At 33.8% G+C, this 23291-nt stretch overlaps 1 protein-coding gene across 1 annotated transcript; it reads left to right on the top strand.

Annotated features, from left to right (window-relative positions):
* Window positions 1–19840: 19840 nt before the first annotated feature.
* Window positions 19841–22184, top strand: LOC111908780 (uncharacterized). Its single transcript, XM_023904587.3, has one exon. It carries the CDS (start codon window positions 20036–20038, stop codon window positions 21971–21973), a length of 1938 nt encoding a protein of 645 aa, XP_023760355.1. The 5' UTR covers window positions 19841–20035; the 3' UTR covers window positions 21974–22184.
* The last annotated feature ends 1107 nt before the right edge of the window (window positions 22185–23291 follow it).

Below are 23291 nucleotides of genomic sequence, written 5' to 3'. Positions count from 1 at the left end.
ATTGACGAGATTCAAAATGTTCGGAAAACTAGACACAATTTCGGACGTCTTTCGTGTTTTGAGAAAATGTTGATTCCGAAAAAACTCAACGAGTTGGGCCTAAACTCGATGAGTTGGTCAGAATATTCCAAATTCGAAGATGCCTTGCCGTACACGCTGTATACGCGGATTATCGGAAAAACTCGACGAGTTATTCTTAAAAACTCGTCGAGTTGGCCCTGTTTTCAGAATTTATATATAGAAACACTTCTCATTCGAACCCTAACTTATGCTGGAGGCTTTGGTCGATTTTTGGAGGCTAAAAAGGTTCTAAGAAGTTCTGGTTTTCGTTTTTCAACTAGGAACTCAAGTTTGCAGAGTTCAACATTAAAGTATCACTTTTTTCTTAATCTTTGTTTTTAATCATGTTGATAACATTAGATTTTGAGTTTATGATTGTTTTTGTTGAAGTTATGAGCTAAAAGCTTTTTACTTCTGTTTGGATGAAATAATCTTATGAACATGGTTTGATTGAGTGGTTGAATTGATATTAATTTGGTTATTCATATTGTTAAGCTTATTAAAGATCCTTATATATTGATGATAAATGTTTTCAGTTAACGAATAAGTGATTGAGTTGCATGAATATCTTCTTGATTACTTGATTCATATAGTTTTATGAATATAAGATTGTATGCCTAGGAATAGTGAATATGAAACTAGGGTTAACTAGAAAATGTGTAAATCAATGTGTGAGCATGTGATATGAACAACCATACATGAGTTGATTGAATTGAACAAATTTGATTAATTATTGTTATAAGTCTTGCTTGATACAAACTGAACACTACGAAACTTGTTAATTTAATCACTTGATCACTGTTTGAATTAACTTGTCTACTAAAGGATTGGTAATAATGAACATGAACCCAATCAAATTAGGAATCGGTAACCATTGACATATTAATTCATTGAACTTTCCATGAAATCAACCATAGGAATAAGTGAATCGAATCTGAACAGAGGTCTCTTTTATCATTGATAGTTGTCCTTTCTTGTTCTTCTAAGTTGTTAATTGTCCTTGTTTGAGTTCTAAAGTTCTTGTTTAAGTTTCTAGTCTTGCAAAACTAGAGAAACCCCCCCCCTCTTTTATTAATTGTTTTATTTAGATAATATTAGTATTAGTTTTAGCTGTTACCGTTCCCTGTGTTCGATACCTTACTTGCTTGAACTAAACTACTATCGATAGGTACACTGCTTGCGTGTGTTTGTTTAAATTTGAGTTTGTTAGGATTAAAACTAGTTCGTTTTACACACATCAGCCTCCACTCATTTAAATGTCACAAGAGTTATACATGCTCATATTCCACATCAACGTGAGAAATTTCATAAAGGTGATATAGAAGGTGTTGCATCCTTAACCAAAGTTGTTGAGACTAAGAAAACCTTCTATAAAATTGACTGTTTAATAGATGATTTTAAGAATAAATTTTGATGAGCTCCAATTTTAATAATCAAACTTTAATTGACACCCATTGCTCTATTGATTCTAATTGTATCACCAAATGTGTGATTCGATTATCTGCTCTTCATCCATCTCATCAACCTCCTCATTGTGAGTATGTTCTTCCTTCCACTATGATTTTGCTAAAATTTCCTATCTCCAATGGTAAAGTTCATTCAATAAACGAAATTCTTAGCATCTTTCCTCAGTGCTTCATTACAATTCTAAACCTAAAGATCAATCAAGGTTCTCTACTTTTGATAACTCAACGATTCATGAGTCTCATGACAAGGTATCAACTGAGCATAACATTAATGACATCCCTTGTTCCAGAACTAAAACAAGAACTCTTAATTCAAACTATCAATGTTCGTTGGGTTCAATAGTTGAAAAGAAATCAAAATATGTTGTTAAAGGTAATAATTTTTTAATCAAAATTTGAAAAGAACACCATTTGCGTTGATAACATCTTGACTTGTAATCACAAGTGGATAAAAAAGGGGAAACTCGTTGATTTGTCTCCCTGATGATTGTTATAATGTTTTCTCTTAAGTGACTCATTGCAAAATGATTCAGTGTATATTGTGTGTATTTTTTTATTATTTTGTTTCAGGGATTACTGTATATTTTAGTTTCAACATAAGAAACATATTTGGTATTTAGACAATGGATGCTCAAAACATATGACTAGATTTAAGTCTCTTCTGGAATATTTCATGAAGAAGGATGGTTCTATTGTTACATATGGAGATAATGGTAAGGTAGCTACAAAGGGTTATAGATCTATCAAGTGCAACTTAGTAGTGTTCAAGAATGTATCTTATGTGAAGGGTCTTCAAAATAATCTCATTTCAATCAGTCAACTGTATGACGCTGGATATGAAGTCTTTCTATAACAAAAGAAAAGGAAAGGTCATTGATCAAAAGAATGTCATTGTTCTGACTGCAAACAAACAGAATGACATTTATGTTTTGGATATGTTTCTTGCTGACAAATCTTTTCATCACTGCTTTATCTCTCGTGCTCAGTCTCATCTAATATGGTTGTCGCACAAGAGACTATCGCATTTGAAATTTAAGAACATATCGAAGATCTATAGGAATCAGGTTGTAAGGGGAGTTCCAAAAATGTAGTTTGTCAAGGATAAGTTGTGCTCGGTGTGTGTAAAGGGAAAGAAGACCAAGTCTTCTTTCAAACCTAAGTCCTACTCTTCCATTATCAAACCTCTTCCTCTTCTTCACATGGATCTTTTTGGTCCAAATCCTGTTAAGTCAAGAACTAGGAAGAAATAAACTCTATTCATTGTGGATGAATTTTCAAGATTTACATGGGTAGTCTTTTTAAGAAAGAAGAGCTATGCCGCTGATGAAATCATTACTCTCATCAAGCAGTGGGAAGTTATCTATGATCACAAAGTAAGGCAATTATGTAGTGATCACGGAAATAACTTCAGGAACTTCTCTCTAGAATGCATTTGCTCCAACTCAAGAATCTCTCAAAACTTCTTCGGTGTTAGAACTCCCTAGAAAAATGATATTGCAGAAAGAAGGAATAGAAATCTCATTGAAGCTGAGAGAACAATGGTTGTTGAAGTTGTTCTTCCACTGTCATTTCGGGCTGAAGTTGTTAACACAACGTGTTATACTCAAAACTGGTCCATTATTGTTAAGCATCATGGGAAAAATGCTTATGAGCTACTAAAGGGAAGAAAGCCAGATATCTCCTACTTTCATGTGTTTGGATATGTTTGTTACATCCTTAATCAAAGAGTTCAATGCTTAAAGTTTGAAGCTAAATCTGATGAAGGAGTTTTCTTGGTTATTTCAGTGTATCCAAGGCTTTCACGGTATTCAATCCTTCAAGGCAAACTATTGAGGAAACAACTCATGTCACCTTCGATGAAGACTCGTTCATTCTTGATCAAGTTGATCATCCTTCATCAATTTGTAATGAACTTACTTACAGTCCTTCAGACCCTGTTCTTGATTTCTTACCAAATGTTGTTGAGCCTGTTGTTCCAAATGTTGATCAATTTATCAGCTCACAACCTATCTCTAAAGATCAGCATGTTATCTGTAAAGAATTTGAACCATCCATTCAGGAAGACTCTGCACAAAGTATTACGAATGAAAGTTATAATCGAAGAATTCTTCGAGATCATCCCGAATCTCAAATCATTGGAGATGTAAACTTTGGGATTCTCATTCTCACTCGTTGTAGAGTCAACAATAACTTCTACATGTTTGTAAACTTCTTTTCAATGATCGAACCAAAGAATGTTAATGATGCCTTGAAAGAAGCCAATTGGATCAAGGCTATACAGGATGAGTTGAATGAATTTGAATGTCATCGTGTGTGGAATCTTGTTCCCAAGCCTCAAGGAAAAACTATCATTGGCACTCATTGGGTTCGTAGGAACAAAATGGATGAAGATGGGATTGTTATTAGAAACAAAGCCAGACTTGTGGCTCAAGGTTTCTGTCAGCTGGAAGGGTTAGACTATAGTGAAAAATTTTCTTACGTTGCTAGACTCGAAGCAATTCACTTGTTTCATGCTTTTGGTTCCTTTAAGAACTTCAAAGTCTATCAAATGGACTTCAAGACTGCATTCTTTCATGGAGATCTTCAAGAAGAAGTATTTCTAAGACAACCGTCAGGGTTTGAAAGTGAAGAGTTTCCAAATCATGTGTATCATCTTGATAAAGTTGTCTATAGTTTAAATCAGGCACCTAAATCTTGGTATGACACGCTGGCAAGCTATCTTCTTACAAGTGGATACAATCGAAGAAATATTGACAACACCTTGCTTATCAAACATTCAGGATCTCACATAATTTTGGAACAAGTGTATGTTGATGATATCATCTTTGGATCCACCAATGAGATACTAAGTTCCGAATTTGTTGAGATCATGGAAAGGAAGTTCGAAATAACCATGATGGTTGAATTAACTTTCTTTTTGGGATTGCAAATCAAATAACCAACTGATTGTATTTTTATTTGTCAAGTTAAATACATTGTAGATATGCTAGAGAAGTATGGTTTGTCTGATTGCAAGTCGGTTAAGACTCCAATGTCCCCATCAGAATCTACTGGAGCTTATCCAAATGGGACTAATGTGAATGCAACTCTGTATCAAGGAATGATTGGCTCTCTACTCTATCTTACTACTAGTCGCCTTAACATTATGTTTGCTACTATATTGTGTGCTCATTATCAAGAAAGTGTTAAGGAATCTCATCTACTTGTTGTGAAAGGAATCTTTCATTACTTAAAGCATACACCCAATCTTGGGTTATGGTATCCTCATGATTCTGAGTTGAAATTGGTGGGATAAACTAACTTCGATCATGGTGGATGTGGCATTGATCGTAAAAGCACTTAAGGATAACCTCAAATGATTGGAAATATATTGGTAAGCTAGTCCAGCAAAAAGCAAACATTTGTGGCTTGCTCCACCACTAAAGTTGAATATGTAGTCACTAAAAGGTGTTGTGCTCAGATTCTAGGGATTCCAAATTAGCTCTTGGATTATGGTCTAAACTTCTCAAAGACTCTCATTCGATGTGACAAAACCAGTTCCATTCAGATGATATAGAATCCAGTGCAACATTCCAAGACCAAGTACATCGATATCCATCATCAGGTCATCATGGACATCATTCAAAAGGGAAAAGTTGAGATATTTTAATTTCATCTACTGATCTCCCATTTGAAATTTTCACCAAAGCATTGGATGAAAAGAGTTTGAATGAATTGATTGCAGACCTTAAATTTGTAAGTACGAGAGCCTTCTTGAAAGATCCCAATGCTCTCATGTTGAGAGAAAGATTGGCATGATGTCCTTTTATTCTTGCGAATACCCTCCTTCTCCTTCACTCACTATTGTGGATGTAAGGAGAAACCATCAATACAGTAAGTCTTGTTTTCATCTAGTTACTCATAATCCGATAAAACCACAAATTCCATCGTGTTAATCTTGAAGTCATATTGGTTTCATGGCTTTGATCCAGTTAACTCATTGGTTACAAAGACTGATCTATACTCCTCTGTCCTTCCTAACGAGTATGAATCTTAGAATCAATCTTTAATGCTTCAATGATGAATGGCTTCATTACTCATAGCTTATTGTGAGTTGTATTGTATATTGATGTGCTTACCTTTTCTTGTGCTCTTTTTTATATCCAAAATCCATGAGGTAGATATCTCGGAAAATAAAAGTGCATTTATAACCATTTAATTCTAAAGATTTGATGGAACAAGTCTTTATCACCTTTCTAAAAAAGTTGCACATATTTCATTGTTTAGAATACTTTCTTTTTTGGTTAACTCTTTTGTTTGTATTTGTATATTATTTTCTAAGGGAATCTGATGGAGGCTATTCTAATCCTAGTATGCATCTTTTGACACATCATCGTCCATACAAGCATGTTGTTGTATGTGACTAGATCTCTCTAAGTTTCTCATTAGCGAGACCATTTACTGAGAATATTGAGCCACCCCCTCACACTAACTGTCTAATATTATCTAAAATTTATAAGTGAGATTTCTTGGTCCAAATAAAAAATTGATAAGAAGGATTGGGTGGTTTTCTTTATTTAACTATCTTACCCGGCCCTGTCCCTGGAAGCATGCTTGCCGTATGCATCAAGTCTCATGTTTTGTTGAAAGATTGAGCATAACCCAATGGCTTACACTGATTTCACAGTCATCAACATAAGAGTTATTTATCTTTTCCTTTAATGACAAAGGTTGTTCATGTCCATGATCTCCTAGTCCGAGGTATGACATGGTACCATTATGAGTTAACAGTAATTCTTCGATTCTAGGTTGAAACTTACTCTATGATATGGAAGTTTAAACCACTTCTTGTTGATGAGTAAAACTGTTTATTATCCACACTGATTCCACCTCAGCGTGTCTGAAACAATCCATTCCTTCCTTTTTCTTCTTAATAAAACTTGACGATTCACTGTATTATACCACACACTAATGAATGTTTGAAAATTTGTGTCGATGGTTAGTATATATACCATAGGCTATCACACACACACACCAACCCATTATTTCCCTTATAATTCTTCTTTAAAGATTTATGATTCAACGTAATGTATGATACGCTGATGAGAGCTCGACAAATCTATGCCGATGGTTAAGTTAAAACACCACATATTCTAATAAAAGTAATTAGTAAATTATTGTATTAAACCACATGCTGATAAGATCTTGCAATACTATGTCGATAAATGGTAGTTTAAGCCCACACTATCATGAGACCTCACAATCTATCTATATTGTAAGCTACAACTCCGATTCTAAGGTTTTCTCCTCTAGTTTTATTTTATGCTGATTTCAAAATTGGGGAAACCTAGATACAAATGAAGTAACTCTTACATGTTATCAATCAAAGGGGGAGTCAAGCGGATGAACACGTGGACATCAAAACTCTCATCTCTTCACGATTTGTTTGTTGATAGCTCATACATATTGCTTCAACTGCTTGCAATTTAATGTCATTCACCTTCTCAGGGGGGGGGCACTCGTTAAAAACTAAAGATTGTAAATTTTCTATAACTTTTAATCATATTCTAAAGGGGAGCATATGGAGAGCTTAAGCTAAAGAATTCACTAAAGAATAGTTTTGACATCACCAAATAGGGGAGATTGTAAAGTCACAACTTATGATATGCTGATTCAAACACTCGTACAAGCTTTCTGTCAACATCAGCGTCTTCTTCATTATCAGCACAGCTTATCAAGCTTATCAGCTTCAGCACATAGTATAGTTTTTCTATGTAATCTTTTGTATATTAGGTAAATATATAGATAAGTATAGAATAAATATCATATCTAGTATCTTTTCTTTGAAGATCGGTTCTTAGTATAGATAAGATACAATCTCTTAAATCATGGGATTCATATGTATAGATTAGTATATAATCTACATTAGGGTAAACCCTAATGTAGAGAGTTCAGATTTGTGTCATTGCCTTTGTGACAACCCGTCTTCTTGGTGAAGACAAAAACTCCTTCTTGGTCAAAGAACAATTTGGAGAACTCTCTGTGTTAGTTACTTTATGTTAATTGTTTTTCTAATTTTCGTTCTTTATACTTGAAGTGTATCTGATCGATACAAACCTTCAAGTGGATTGGTTGAAGAATTTTATCAGAGATCTTGGAGTTTTTCCAACTATTCAGGAACCAATGGAACTCTTCTGTGATAATGATGGTGTAGTTGCTTTGACAAAGGAACCAAAGGATCATGGATGATCCAAGCATATCGATAGAAAGTACTATTATATTCGACATCAGGTAGAGAAAGATACCTTCTGGTGAAGAGAGTATCAATCGAGGATAATGTTGCAGATCCTTTCACAAAGGCTTTAAGCATAGTCAAATATTACCAGTATGCTAGGAGCATATGTTTAAGAGATGATATTAGTTTTAGTAGTTATGTGATATTTCAAACTTGTAACAAAATAAATATAATTCATTTTGTTAATGAATAATAGAGAATTATCTATGAGTATCCTACTACTTTATTCAATTATTTATTCATGTGTGTCTTTTTTCATGTTTATACTTCTTGAGTAATTTGAATTATTTAAACTTTCATAGTCATTCAAACTTTTAGAGGTAATTAGTGAATCACAACTATCATGAACTGATTGTATATTATTGATTGAGGTTAATACAATGCAATTGGAATTGTAACAATATTCATGAGTACTTTGAAAATAGATATTTTAAGTGTTGGATAGACCCATGCTTAGAGATTACTTCATTGATGTTGTCACGAGTAATTGTAAGACGCTAATATCCTATATTCTTCAAACAGAGATATATAAGCTGTAATTTTTGAATTGGTTGTGTATTACTATTACATAAACACATTAGTAACTAGTTATAAAACATCATATCATATATGATTTCGTGAGTGAATTTTACAATTATGTAGTCAAAGTTTATTTTTCCTTTTTCCCTAATAAGAAAAGTGATATATTTAGGCCCCTTGATGATTTGATGTTGACTCTGTAGTGTTGGGCCCAGCCATTACTAATTTATATGTTCAATTGAAGCCTAGTAAAGTCCTTACAAACCGGGAATGAGAAACAGAATCATAGACAATGAGATTGATTATGATCCATGTATCGTGTCCATATGATATCTTGTGAACGAATGAATAGTTGATCACTTATCTTAGGGCTAACGGCTTATTTGAATCAGAGTTTGGCAGTGGCGGAGGAAATCACACTTTGTTATTTACTTCAAGGTATATACTTGTAATTTTAGCTACAGACGTATCCAAGTGCTAGACTGTTGGATTAAGGTGTCTAAGCCAATAACTAAATGCATATATTCTTGAAATGAAAGCAAAGTGCTTTTTGGGTTGCCCTCCGAACAAGTAACTGAGAAGAATTGCATTTAGAGAGAGAGAGACAGAGTGGATAATTTTTTAGTTTATTTTATGAATAATATATTATTGGCAATTAAAATAAATGATTTATTAATATATTATATGATTATTATATTAATTAGAAATAGTAGTTATTAGTTTAGAATTCATCAGAAATTAATTGGAATTAATTTTGGGGTTAATTAGAATTAACTAGAATTACAAGGACTGGGTTGTATTTGTTCAATAGTTGCACAAGAGATGGATTCTAGAATCCTCCTTGCATGCTCAATTTTGGCTTGTGCATTAGGGTTTATTGAATGCTCCTTATTGATAATTAAGAAGTTGGATAGTTACCATATTTGAGATATTATTATTATTGTATTCAAATTAGAGTTATCCAAGGATTCTTTATCAGCTATAAATAGGACCCCTTGGGTTCATATTTTCGTCGAATTCTTCCACTTCTCCCATATCCGAAATTGTTCTATCCCATCCTCGTTCCTCTTGTGTTCTTGTTGCTAGGTTTTAGGTAAAAACCATTATAGGCATCATCTCTTTGGTGCTAGTCTTTCCAAGCTTCATGACTATAAGGATTGGTGTGATTTGTTTGCAATAACAAATCAAAAGGTATGTAATCTTAACCTTGCAATTTTCGAATTACACTAGGGTTAAGGTAATTTAGTTGTTCATTGCATGTTCCTATCAAGGTGTATTACATAGTTCTTTTATAGGATGCATGTACCATATTAATTATTAATTGTGTTCCGCATTATATATTTTTTTCTATAAAACCCAACACTAAGGACTCGTGGATATTGATTCAAGTTTAAGACCGCTTTAAAGGCTTTCATTTTCACTAGTTGTTTTAGTAAGAAAAAATTATATCCCCTCTCCTCTTGCTTATTCTTTCTAGTTTTGCTTTAAAGACTTGAAGAATACTTGCATTTATATTCTCTTAAAGTTCATACTTTGGTTATGAACTTTAAGCTTAAGAGTTATAAGATTTTTACAAGACTAGAATCTTAAATCAAGTTGGATTAATGTTGTTGTCACAAAGGTTCCACATTCTCCAGCCCCCTTAGAGGATCCAAAGTCTACAAAGGTTGTTAAACTCTTCTTCTTCTTTGGTTCTTGTTTTCTTTCCATACTTTTCAAGAAGATCCATAGTTGGTTATAACTAGTTTATAACTGCTCAAATATACTAAACTCTTCCATTGCTAAAATCTTGTTTTTGAAAATAATTTTTGAATAAAAACCCAACACGTTCGAGTTACAAGATCGATCTTTTTCAAAGACTGTTGCTCCTTCTAGAGCGGACTTAACCCAAGATAAGGTCTTTACTTTGGTTATAGTAACAAGTCAAATGGTCATAACCTAATGAACTTTCATTGCATGATGCAATTGGCTAGACTCATGTCTTTATTAGTCAAACTCTATCATGAAGGACACCATCCTTCATATTCTAATGTGTTATAATCACATCATAGCAGGTAGCATTTCTGGCTACGAGCTACTTAGCCTTAACGAGGTTGCGATAATTATGTCGATCACTTCGATTTTCCTTCCATCTTTTTGGAGTGAATTTGGGTATTATATCGAACATGGTTTTCTTAGCCGAGTAAATTACTTTGCAGAATTATCTGAATTAGAATTGATTTGATATTACCACTAGGGTCGGAATAACATTTATCTTCATAGTGATCACCGAAACAAAGGTAATGACGGAAATAAAAAAATTTCTCAACTACTAGTGTCTTAGTAACCTTGTGACTTTTCCTGATCCAAGTGCAAGTTCTATGCTTCGGGTTGTATAGGCCTCTACTACCTTTCACACCTACTCATATTCGTTCCAAGAATTTCCTCGCAATTCTCCAAGTCACAATACCAGAAGATCATATAGCAGTTTAACACATCGAATAGTATAACATAATTAGGGATTGTATTACTTCTTGATAGCAATTACAATGTTATTCAAGTTCTTCACACTCTATACCCCTTACATTAGGCTACATAATATAAAATTATTTATATGACTACTTCAGATCCTGGCAGCTTCATCCTCTTAGTTTGCTTCATCTTCTGCTGCCTCCAGGGTCAATTGAATTGTCTGTGCCTTTGGTTTTGGTGGCAGATTTAGATTTGCAACTTCTTTCTTCTTTGGCTATTCCTTCATTATGTTCCATATTCTCTACATTCAAAACACTCCCTACCAGTGTACCTACATTCATCAGAATAGTGACGAGGTCTTCTACATTTGTAGCATGTAACTTCTTCTTTGCATTTCCCAAAATGCTTCCTTTTAAAATTTTCACACCATTTAGCATCATTGTTATCCCATACCTTTTCTGTTGGGGTCAGACTTTGAGCATCTACTGATCTTATCAGATCTTGAAGATCCTTCAAGCTTCCTTTTCTCGCCTGTCTCTACTCTTTCAAGAACCTTCTACCTTATATGGGTCTCTACATTCTTAGTCATCCAGATGGATGCTTTCAAAGTGCTTTCTAACTTCAACATTGGACCAAAATCCGTGGGTAGTCCCATATCAAACTTATTCACCTTGGAAAGATTGATAGGAACCAAGTTAGGAACTAACATCATCTTCTTAGTGAAAGTTGTAGCATACTCGTTGACACTCACCTTTCCTTTCTTCAAATTTTGGAATTCATTGTTGATCTCCAAAAGATCTTGTTCAGAGTAATATTGCTTCTTTAACTCCTCAAGGAAGTTCTCACAAGAGATCTTCCTTGTTTCTCCATTTTTCATGGAATTAACCAACAATTTCCACCAGCTCAATACTAAAGTATTTAGTTGTCTAACCGCTAAGATGGTCTTTTGTAGTTGTTGTAGTCACATCTTTCAAATACCATCTCCATTCCATAGATATATTCCATAACTTCCACTGGTGGTGGGCTCCCATAAATACTTGTTCGTTTGGAAGCCCTGAATTCCTTATATTTTCATCCATCTCTTTCAATCTCCTCCTCAGGGTTATTCGTTCTAACCCTTTGTCGTTCAGTGTCGTCAACAGTCCTACTATAGCTTCCCTCTTCGGATTGTTCCTCATTGAGTTGATGGTGCAAAAATGGTGTAGTAGGCTAATCCCTATTCTCCCAAAGTAGTCTCCTTGTCTCATCCATTTTTTGGTCTAACATGCCTTGCATCAATACTTGAACTCCTACCATCGTGATGGGTTTGGGTGCAGGTGAGACGATCGGTGCATGACCAATCACATGCTCAAGTTTAGGTTGTCGACTTCTATTACCATTTCCTAGTCTGCTACAAGTCCTCACCACGATACTCTGTATACCGGAACAATTGTTCAGGGTACAAAAATCACGAGTATATTATGATCGGGAAGGTTTTAGTTATGTTTAGACGCATAATCCTCATTATCACTCCAAAAAGTTATTTGTCAGTTCTAATACATTAATTTATACTTCTAGAATCCTGAACACATAAAGTTTCTAAATCAAGGTCGGAAACAAACCTTACATTCTTTCAAATAATAGCAATCCAGGTAGTTAACACATGGTATAATACAAATGATTTAGCATATTATAGAAATTTAGGTATCTTATCCTAAAGTAAGCTAGTGATTGTGTCAATTCAGGTATACTACCTAACTTATAATAGACACATATCTAACGATAATCGCTTAGGATTCTAATTTTAAGTCTAGATATCCTCAAATATTCCTAGTTCACTTAAACTAATGATACTAACTGTGACGTTCCCATTTTCATGGTCAGAAAAGACCTTTTCATTTATGCTTAGTTTAGAAACAAAGTATTTTTTATATTTTAGAATTTGTCCTATACAAAGTACTTTTGAAGAAATGTTTTTCATTGATTATTAAAAACTATAACTTGTACAAAAAAAAACATACGCATAAACATAGTTATTACCGGCCTAACGACATCTAATGGCCTACATTTCCAAGAATCTATCATCATATCCAAACATCATATACATTCGTACCGCTACCTATGATACAAAGAAACTGAGTGGGTCATGCTGGGAAACCTGGTGAGTACTTAGGTTTTTCATCCCATAATATTATAATCTTTAATTATATATTTTTCAGCAATCAAATAGCCCAATTACCTATTTCCGTTATCCTCACTTCCTAATCCTTAAACAATGATCTCAAGGGATCTATCCTAAAGGATCTTTCTTAGTAGTAGTCGTCATCTATTCTTCCTTAAATATTTAGGCACCATATTACAATAGTACTTTAGGCACAACACAACATTATGATAGTACTTTGGATAAACACAACAATACAATAGTACTTTGGGTAAACACAGTAGTATGATAGTACTTTGGTCATAGTACAGCAGGTCATAGCTTATTATTTCACCTAACCCTTTACTAACTTATCTCATCCTCTCATTTATTATTTCACACAACCCTTTACTAACTTCTCTCAGCCTCTCATTTTATATTTCACACAGCCCTTTACTAAATTATCATAGCCTCCCATTTATTATTTCACATAGCCATTCACTAACCAATCATATTTTAACTATATAAAATACATATACGATAGAAATCATATAAAGATCATCTTATACTATTTCATCTAACACAGAAAATCTTAATCACAAATCATCTTATATTATATCATTTAATTATCTTAAAACTTCATATATATATATATATATATATGTGTGTGTGTGTGTGTGTGTGTGTGTAAGATGAATGTAACTATGCACTTACTTGTTAATTTGATGACTCAAAATTTAGGCAGTGCTTCGCCTAGTATTTTTTTCTTTTCCTTTGATGTGACCTATTGATGATTATCACTAAGTATTAATCTTATATTCCTCGATGACTAATGATAGTCTAGATTCATCACTAATCTTAATGTCTACATCAAGATTTTTCATGTAAGGTGCAAGCAGGTAAGATCATATTGAAGGTAGGGTCCATTTGGTATACTGTTTGGAAATCCCACTTTAAACACCTCATTAAATCTAGCCTAGACATCACCCCCGTAAGTAGATTGATTAGTATAACAACATGGAATTACTGATAAATATAACAACATGGAACCGGGTGCTGCATTTCGAGTGGTGGATAAGTGAGGACTTATCAAAATTCAAGTATACATTTGAGTATTGGGGACTTAGACTTAATAAATTAAGTTGAGAAATATGCATTCTTGGTCACTTTGAGACTTAACATCTAGATCTTGGTTGTTTGGACCATCCTGATGTATAAAGTTGGAAACTTTATCCATCAAGACCTTGTAGAGATTCAAATTTGAGCGTTGTAGCTCTTAGGGTTGGAGTTAAGAGCTTAACTCATTAAGTTGTCCCTGTACATTTTTCATGGAGTGACCACTTGCTTGCCATGACGTGGAGACTGGGGTTTTCATGACTATATCTAGATTTTTCCATGACATGGTAGTAAGGTTGCCAAGGTGTGGTAAGCTTAGTTTGATTAGGATTAAGTTGGATAACCATGACGTGGCCATTGGTTGGTCATGACATAGAAGGCAGTTAAATTTGCTTTTACCGTTCACTTTTGACCTAGGTTGATTTTTAGTTAAATGGATAGTTATAGAAGGTAGACTAAGAGTTTAGCATGTATGATTCATTTGGAAGTCTATGGCATCCATTTGTCGACTGTGTGAGCCTATTATCTATTGATTGTCTTGGTGAGGTGAGTCTTCTCACTATACTATGTAGAGTGCTAGATTTTCTTTGTGACTCTTGCATGTATGTTTAAGCGATGCCTGCTATATTAGTTAGGACGGGGCTCGTTATACTCTTTGGGTAGGTTCGGTTATATGAGTTACGGTCTAGCATGTTATACTTTTTGGGCATGGCCCGTTATATGAGTTAGGGTGGGGCCCGATATACTCTTTGGTCGGGGCTAGTTATTTATATGGGCGGGGCCCGTATGGTTATGTGGTATTTTGGAGAACTCACTAAGCTTTATGCTTACACTTTTGTGGTTCAAATGTTTCAGGTACTTCTGGTTCCACAGGAAATGGCCTGACATTATCACACAACATCCCCTAAAGTCTATTTCGCATTATTTATTTGATTCACTCCGATGTTTGAGGATATTTTATATGTTAATTGGTTTTGGAAACAAATAGTTGTATCGTTATGGTGTTTTGAAAATGAAAAGCTTTACTAGTATTTTTAGGACGTTACATTCAAACTAAAAGCTAAATGCTCGTACTCTCAAACGAAGTTTTTTTGTTTAAGGGTGTGTTTAGCAAAAGTAGTTGTTGGATGGTAGCAGGTAATAAGTAGCTGATAGCTGGAAGTTATAACTTTTATTTGTTATATGATAGTTTAGTAAAAAAACTGAAAGCTTTTGAAATATGTAAAATTACATAAAATGATGATTATTTTAATATATATATATATATATATATATATATATATATATATATATATATATATATATATATATATATATATATATATATATATAAAGAGAGCGAGAGAGAGAGAGAAAGATGATGGTTCAATTGCGAAAAAAATGTTGAGAATAGAGGAATCAATCTCAGACACATTTATTTTGCCGCAAAGCACTTGGTATACCGGTGAAAATAGGCAACAGATACACGTGTGTGTTCAAACCAAACTTGTTTCCTTAAATCATGTTAATCATTACCTTAATATATACAAAAACATAATTTTTTTTGTGTTTTTTATTTTTAAAAAGCTATTTATATCAAAAAATTATTTTAAATATATCAAAATTCATAATTGTTTATTCTCTATGAATAGATATCAATATTGATATAGTTTTAATAAAATAATTTTTTTATAGATTCAGCTCTTGTTATTCATAAGTGAATAAAAGTGTATCAAATTTTTATTACAGGACATTCATTATTCACTTATAAATATAACGCATGTTTATTTTTTTACAGTTTAAGTATCATTCATATATGAATATATAACCTGTAATAAAGTTTTCTTACCTACATTGTATATTTTTTTACATCATGTTTTGTCACATTTTATATTCATATATGAATAAAACATGTATTAACTCGCGTCGTATATTATATTCATATATGAATAAAACATGTATCAGATTTCTGTTACAATTCATTTGTTATTCATATATGATAATATGATAAGTAGTATGTTAATAAAAGACGAAGTGTTTTGAAAATTCAAACTACTTATTTATATATGAATAACAAGTGAAGTGTAACAAAATTATGATAAACGTGTTATTCATATATGAATATATAATTTGTGAGGAGAGCTAACACATGTTTTATTCATATATAAATATAACATTTGACCAGAGTTGATGTCAACTATAAAAAAGTTTATTACATGTTATATTCATATATGAATGATACTTAAATTGTTAAAAAAAAAATAATGATCATATTTTAATAAAAAGTGAATAACGAATGTACAGTAATAAACATCTGATACACTTTTATTCACTTAAGAGTACCGAGAGCTGAAATTATTAAAAAAATTATTTTATTTTAAAACTATATCAATATAGATGTCTATTTTTAAAGAATAAAAATTTATAAATTTTGATATATTTAAAATCGTTTTCCGACAAAAATAACTATTTAAAATTTAAAGAAACAAAAAAACTATGTTTTTTTGTATATATTAAGGCAATGATTAGCATGGTATAAGAAAACAAGTTTTGTTTCAAAACACACATGTGTTCATTTCCTCTTTCTGTCGGTACGATGAAGGGTTTTGCGGCAAATATAAATGAATTGGTTAGAATGATTCTGCCATTCTCAACCTTTTTTATTTTTCTCAATTAAAAACTTACCTCTCTCTCTCTCTCTAAATATATATATATATATATATATATAAATATATATATATATATATATATATATATATATATATATATATATATATATATATATATATATTAACGCTGTGTTTTTGAGTTTTTTTAAGAGGGAAGGGGAGGAAAGGAGACGATTGAGATTGAGAGGGAAGGAGATGTTTTAAGTTTTTTTAAGGAGAGAAATGAAAGGGGAGGAGATGATTGAGAGGCGGAAGGAAGAAGAAAATAACCATCTCTCTTTCTGCTCATATTTAGGCTAATTGGGAACGAAAAGCAAAAAATACCATGATCTTACCCTTTTTCATTTTATTAACACTTCAGCTATATTTAAGTACGGGTAAAAATGTAATTTGACAATAATTCCATTGCAACTGTAGAACGCAACAACTTAATTCTTTTTCTCCTTCCATCTTCTTCCCTTTCTTCCCCCTCCCCTCATTTTCCTCCACTTTCTTTAAGATTTAAACTCAAGAACACAGTGTAAGGGTAATTCTGAAAATTGATTTAAAAGCTCAGTAGCATTTTATTAAAAGCTAAAGGCTCATACTGTTAAACGAAGTTTTTTGTTTAAACTAGAGTGTTTTGTCATAAACTAGAAGCTCATAAACGCTCACAAACGTTCCATGTCAAACACGCCCTAAATTAAGTTTTCTGTTAAAAGCTAGAAACTTTCAAATGCTCGCTGCCAAACATGCTTAGCTCTTTATGTTTCTATTAACCAAGAGAAAGGAATCAGAAAGCAATCTTATATCATGTTTTATTTTGAAGAGTTATGATCAAATGTAAATCACTAAGTATTGTGTAAATGTATAACTCGTTGTCATTTTAACGGAATTTTGTATTGCCAAACGAAACTTTTTCTTTAAACTATAGCGTTTTGTCAAAAGTTAGAAGCTCCTAAACGCTCACAAACGTTCCATACCAAACACGCCCTAAATCAAGTTTTCTGTTAAAAGCAAGAAACTTTCAAACGTTCATTGCCAAACACGTTTAGCTCTTTATGTTTCTATTAACCAAGAGAAAGGAATCAGAAAGCAATCTTATATCATGGTTTATTTTGAAGAGTTATGATCAAATGTAAATCACTAAGTATTGTGTAAATGTATAACTCGTTGTTGTCATTTTAACGGAATTTTGTATTGCCAAACGAAACTTTTTGTTTAAACTATAGCGTTTTGTCAAAAGTTAGAAGCTCCTAAACACTCACAAAAGTTCCATATCAAACACATACTAAATCAAGTTTTCTGTTAAAAGCAAGAAACTTTCAAACGCTCGCTGCCAAACATGCCTAGCTCTTTATGTTTCTATTAACCAAGAGAAAGGAATCAGAAAGCAATCGTATATCATGTTTTATTTTGAAGAGTTATGATCAAATGTAAATCACTAAGTATTGTGTAAATGTATAACTCGTTGTTGACCAATCATTTTAACGGAATTTTGGTAAATTAACTAATTAAATCATTTAATTTTGATAAGAAATCTCTTAAAATCCAGAATTTGACTAAGTTTCCAAAAATATAGTTAAATACTTTAAAAATAATCGGTACAGAATGAGTTATATATTTACACCATATATGTCATTTATATTTAAACCTATCCCTTTCTTTGAATACTTAAGTATTAACTGTTTAAAAATCTTTGTTTTGTGGATTGTTTTAAATGCTAAAAGTAAATTCAAACAAATAAGAAATTGATCATGGAAACGATAGTCTATAATTAAAGTTGAAAAATACTCAAAGTTCTAATTATTAGATATTTTGAGATGCTAGTAACAAATGGATAATTAATCTTATTCCTCCCACTACTAAATAGCAACTTCCCAGAAACATACTCAAAGAAGTAAATACCAAAATTACCCTTTGCCAATAATCTGCTAATTTGTCTTTCCCGAATTTCCACTCTTGCCCCTCGTAGTATGGTTTTTTAAACATATAATTGGAATATGTTAAAAAAGATTAAAGAAGTTGCTGTTAATGTTCCCACTTTTAATGAAGCTATATTTAATTTAAGAAAGTCTTTGGCTTCCGAGAGATTGAACAGATTTGTTGATTTGTAAAATTATAACATCCATTTATTCATTATAATTGGCAAGCATAAAAAACAAAAGGGGGGATTATTATGGGCACAAAAAAGCCTTGACGGACCATTTCTTATAAAGTTTTAATTCTTAGGTTGTGTTTGGCGCGCCACAGTTAGCTGATAAGCTAGCTTATTTTTCGAGCTTTTTTATGTTGTTGTGTTTGGTAAGCCAAAAAGTAGCTGATAAGCTAGTTTTTTGAAAAGCTACTTAGACTAGCTTTTTAGGAGCTTTTTTAAAATTTTCCAAATACGCCCCTTAATTAATTATAGAAACACATATTTTTACATGTCCTTTCATGTAATTTTATATATTTCAGCTAACTTTTCAGCTAGTTTTACCAAACATTATTTTTTATCAGCTAGTTTTTCAGCTATCAGTTAGCTTTTTATTTAACAGCTAGCTTTTCAGCTAGTCCGCCAAACATAGCCTTAGGTCGGATCAATTCGATATGGGCTTTCTTTGAATAGTCTAATTGGTTAAACTCGGTTCTTTGGGCCGGTTGAAAAAAAAAATGTGATCACATCTATATGCAATCCTCTCTAATAAATGAACATTTTTTGTCATTTGTCATACTCTAATTCAATTTGTCAAATTTCATTTTATAATTATTTAAAAAAAAATTACATGTCATTTTATGAGTTTTTTTATTTTATTAAATTTCACATAATATTTTAATGATATAATTACAATAAGTGTATTAATCAATTGATATCAATTTCATTAATAAAATTATCTTTTAATTTCAAAATTCTCAAAATTAAAAATCAATAGTTTTTTATTTATTTAAATTATTTTTTTAAATTTAAAAGATAAAAGCACGTTTTCATTATAATATTTTATTATGTTTCTAATTTTTTTTATAAATTTAAATATTTATTGTTTGGGAATCAAAGACAAATATTGTGAAATTTTATAGTTTCTAAATACCCAAAGGAGGCTTTTACCGTCAAATATTAATGACTCGGATTTTCAAATAATTCATTTTTGTGTTCCGATTTTCAATGAACTTAAAAACTTGATTATGAGGGAAAGGCTATCAATGTAAAAGCAAGATGGATGCTTTTGACCATCGAAAATAAACAAGGAAAGGAAAAAAACAAAAATATAAAAGGTGGGGAAGTGGAATTTGAATTCTCCTGCGGCTGTAATGCCATGTTATGTGTATCTGTATTTGTGCTAATAGTTGATCTGCTGCTCATCATCTTTCATCTTCCACCCCATTTGTTTACTATATATAAAAAATACGAAATTCATATAAGGACATGGATATACCTAAAGGAACCATCGTCTTCACCACCGTCGGCCGACCCCACTATGGGTTCGATGTTTTCTCCACTCCACTGCCACTTAATCTCCAAGAGTTTTCAGAGCACCGCCTCACAGACGGTGTTTCTGTCAATTTCAATGCTCAGTTCACTGGCCCTGATGAACAACACCGCCTGGTTTATGTTTCCGAGAGAAGTGGATCGTCCCAAATCTATCTAGATTCAGACCCCTTACCCTATTCTGCACCTGAAATAAGTCTCTTCCATGACCGCCCCATCGTTAGAGACGGACGTCTTTACTTCATATCCGCTCACGAACCCTCTGATGCACCCTTCAAAAGCTGGTCCGCCCTTTACACCCTCCGATTAGAATTAGACGCTGCTGATGCTAAAACACTGTCTCGCTTGACTCCTTACGGATGTGTCGACTATAGTCCATCCCTTTCTCAATCCGGAGATCTCGTCGCCGTTGCCTCTTATGGTTTTCGCCCTTGGGCCGGCGAATTTCACCACCTCGAAACGGATATCGTTGTTTTCCGTCTTTCAGACCCCACAAATCGCTGGCTCGTATGTTCACAAGGTGGGTGGCCTACATGGTCGGGCGACTCTGTGATTTACTTCCACCGACAAGCCCACGATGGCTGGTGGAGCATTTTCAGACTCGACTTACCCTCCAAGTTTGATCTTTCTCCACCTCCTGCTCCTCAACGTGTCACTCCTCCAGGTGTTCACTGCTTTACGCCGGCTGCTATGCATAACCGACCACAAGTTGCTGTCGCGACTCGCCGAAAGGGCGATATTTACCGCCATATCGAAATCTTGGATGTGGAATCTGGCAAGTTTTATCCTGTAACCAAGTTTCTGAATCCTAATATTAATCACTACAACCCATTTGTTTCTTCGCAATCGGGGTTCCTCGGTTATCACCGGTTTAGAGGCGAATCAGGGGAGGGTGAGTCTATAATTCCACACTTAAACCTGATTTCATCTCCGATTAAGGGTCTTGGAATGGTGAGGGTAAATGGGGCGTTCCCTTCAGTGTCTCCAGCCGGAGATCTGATCGCCTTCAATCCTGACTTGGACTCAAATGGAGGTGTTGACATTGTGAAATCAGATGGATCAAAGAGGTGGAGTCTGTTGAAGGGACGAGCATCATTCTACAACTCATGGAGCCCCAAGGAGAAAAACGTGTTCTTCACGTCGATAGGGCCTATATTTGATTCTGTGAAATCGACGGTGCAAATTGCACGGATATCCTTTGATTTAAAAGGAGAAGATGATGTTGAAGTTGAAATCAAGATTCTGACGAAGGAGGAGACAGGCAACAACGCTTTTCCTTCGTGTTCACCGGACGGGAAAAGTGTGGTATTCCGATCAGGGCGGTCGGGCCACAAAAACCTCTATGTAATGGACGCCGTGGAAGGAGAATTTAAGTTTAACGGCGGCATCCGACAGGTAACGGAGGGACCATGGATTGACACAATGCCGAGCTGGTCGCCTGACGGGAAGCTCATTGCTTTTTCTTCCAACAGACACAATCCGGACAATGCAGAAGCTTTCAGCATATACATCATGAGTCCAGACGGGAGCAATACACGTAGGATCTACGTGGCTGGAGCTGAAGGGTCTGAAGAGGTGGATAGGGAAAGGATAAACCATGTGTGCTTTAGTGCTGATGGGGAGTGGTTGTTGTTCACCTCCAATATAGGCGGAGTCACGTCGGACCCGGTCTCCCTACCTAACCAGTTCCAGCCTTACGGAGACCTTTATGTCACCCATTTGGATGGTAACTGTGGCCTGCAGAGGCTCACTTGGAATGGATACGAAAACGGGACTCCCATGTGGCATCATGTTCCTGTTCCTGAGTTGGTGAATTCCGGGGATAAGTTGTTGGGTCGATTTGATGAGCCACTATGGATCAAATGTGATTTCTAATCGCACCACTCTCGACTCAACAAGACAACAATAAACAATAAATAAAATTCCGATGGAAACTAGATCTGTTTGGTGGCATCGGATTTGTAATAGGGTTTCTACAAGTACTTTTCTTTTCCAATTTTACGCTGATTTGATTTTTTTGTGTTTTTTTGATTTTTTTAATTCTTTTTTATTATTATTATTATTATTATTATTATTATTATTATTATTATTGTGTCTGGTTTCTGGTACGTATTTAAAATCATAATTTATGCACTTTTATAGAGGAACTCGGCGAGTTGGGAGCCCTCGAACTCGTCGAGTAGGAATTATTTGGGATGCGGGTTGGGTTAAGAAACCTACTCGACGAGTTAAGAGGCCTCAACTCGACGAGTAGGCTGGCAGAAATGAAACCCTGATTGTCAAGGTTTTGAACCCTATTTTAAGGCCTTAATGTTTCATTGTGGCCACCATCATCGTCCCCTCAATCTAGAACAAACCCTAATCGTGCCTCTTTCCCCATTTTGAGTGTGAGTGAGCCTTAAGAGTGTTTTTCTTGAAGGAGTATGAAGTTAGTGGTGCAAGGTCGAAGGGAGGAACTTTAGATCCAGGATCTTTAGTGTTTTGGCAACCATTTGGAGGTATAAAGTCGATACCTAGACTGTTTATTTGCTAGATCTCTTCTTTGAAAAGTTTATGGTCTTAGTAGCTTGTTTTGTTGTCATTTATGGAGTTGAACACGTTATGAAGTTGTGACCTCAGATCTAGTCATTTCATGGCCTATTGAGACTTAAAGTTGCCAACTTTATCAAGTCTTGGTCCTCCTCCATGCCCTAGGTCCCTTATAAAGCTTAGTTTTAGGGTTTTACCATGCATGGACGTAAACTTAGCAACTTTACGTGGTATCTCAGCCCAAGGGGACCAGATCTATGGTTTGGAGACATTAGACTCGCTTGGAAGAGACTGAATGAGTTAAGACTAAGGAAACTTGACGAGTTGTTTACCTAACTCGGTGAGTTGGATCTGTTGGATAAGGTGTCTAAGTCCATAACTTATTTGGTATATACTTGAACCGACCCGACATGGTCCATTTGAGTTGCACTTCACCCAAACGATTTATAGATAATTTTATGAGAATTGTATACTTACGATTTATTAATATATTATAAGTTATAATATATTGATATAAAGTCATGTTATTTAATTAGTTTTAATCTTGAATTAATTATGAATTAATTTAGTGATTAAAAGGAAGACTAATTAAATCATGGGCTATTATATTTATATGGTGTGGGCTAATACTCATTTGTTAATGGGCTAAGCTTATATGGAAGTC

Source organism: Lactuca sativa, chromosome 9 (assembly GCF_002870075.4).
Source record: "Lactuca sativa cultivar Salinas chromosome 9, Lsat_Salinas_v11, whole genome shotgun sequence".
Taxonomy (NCBI): Eukaryota; Viridiplantae; Streptophyta; class Magnoliopsida; order Asterales; family Asteraceae; genus Lactuca; species Lactuca sativa.
Note: the sequence above shows the minus strand (reverse complement) of the source record. Positions and strands in the feature narration are given on the sequence as shown.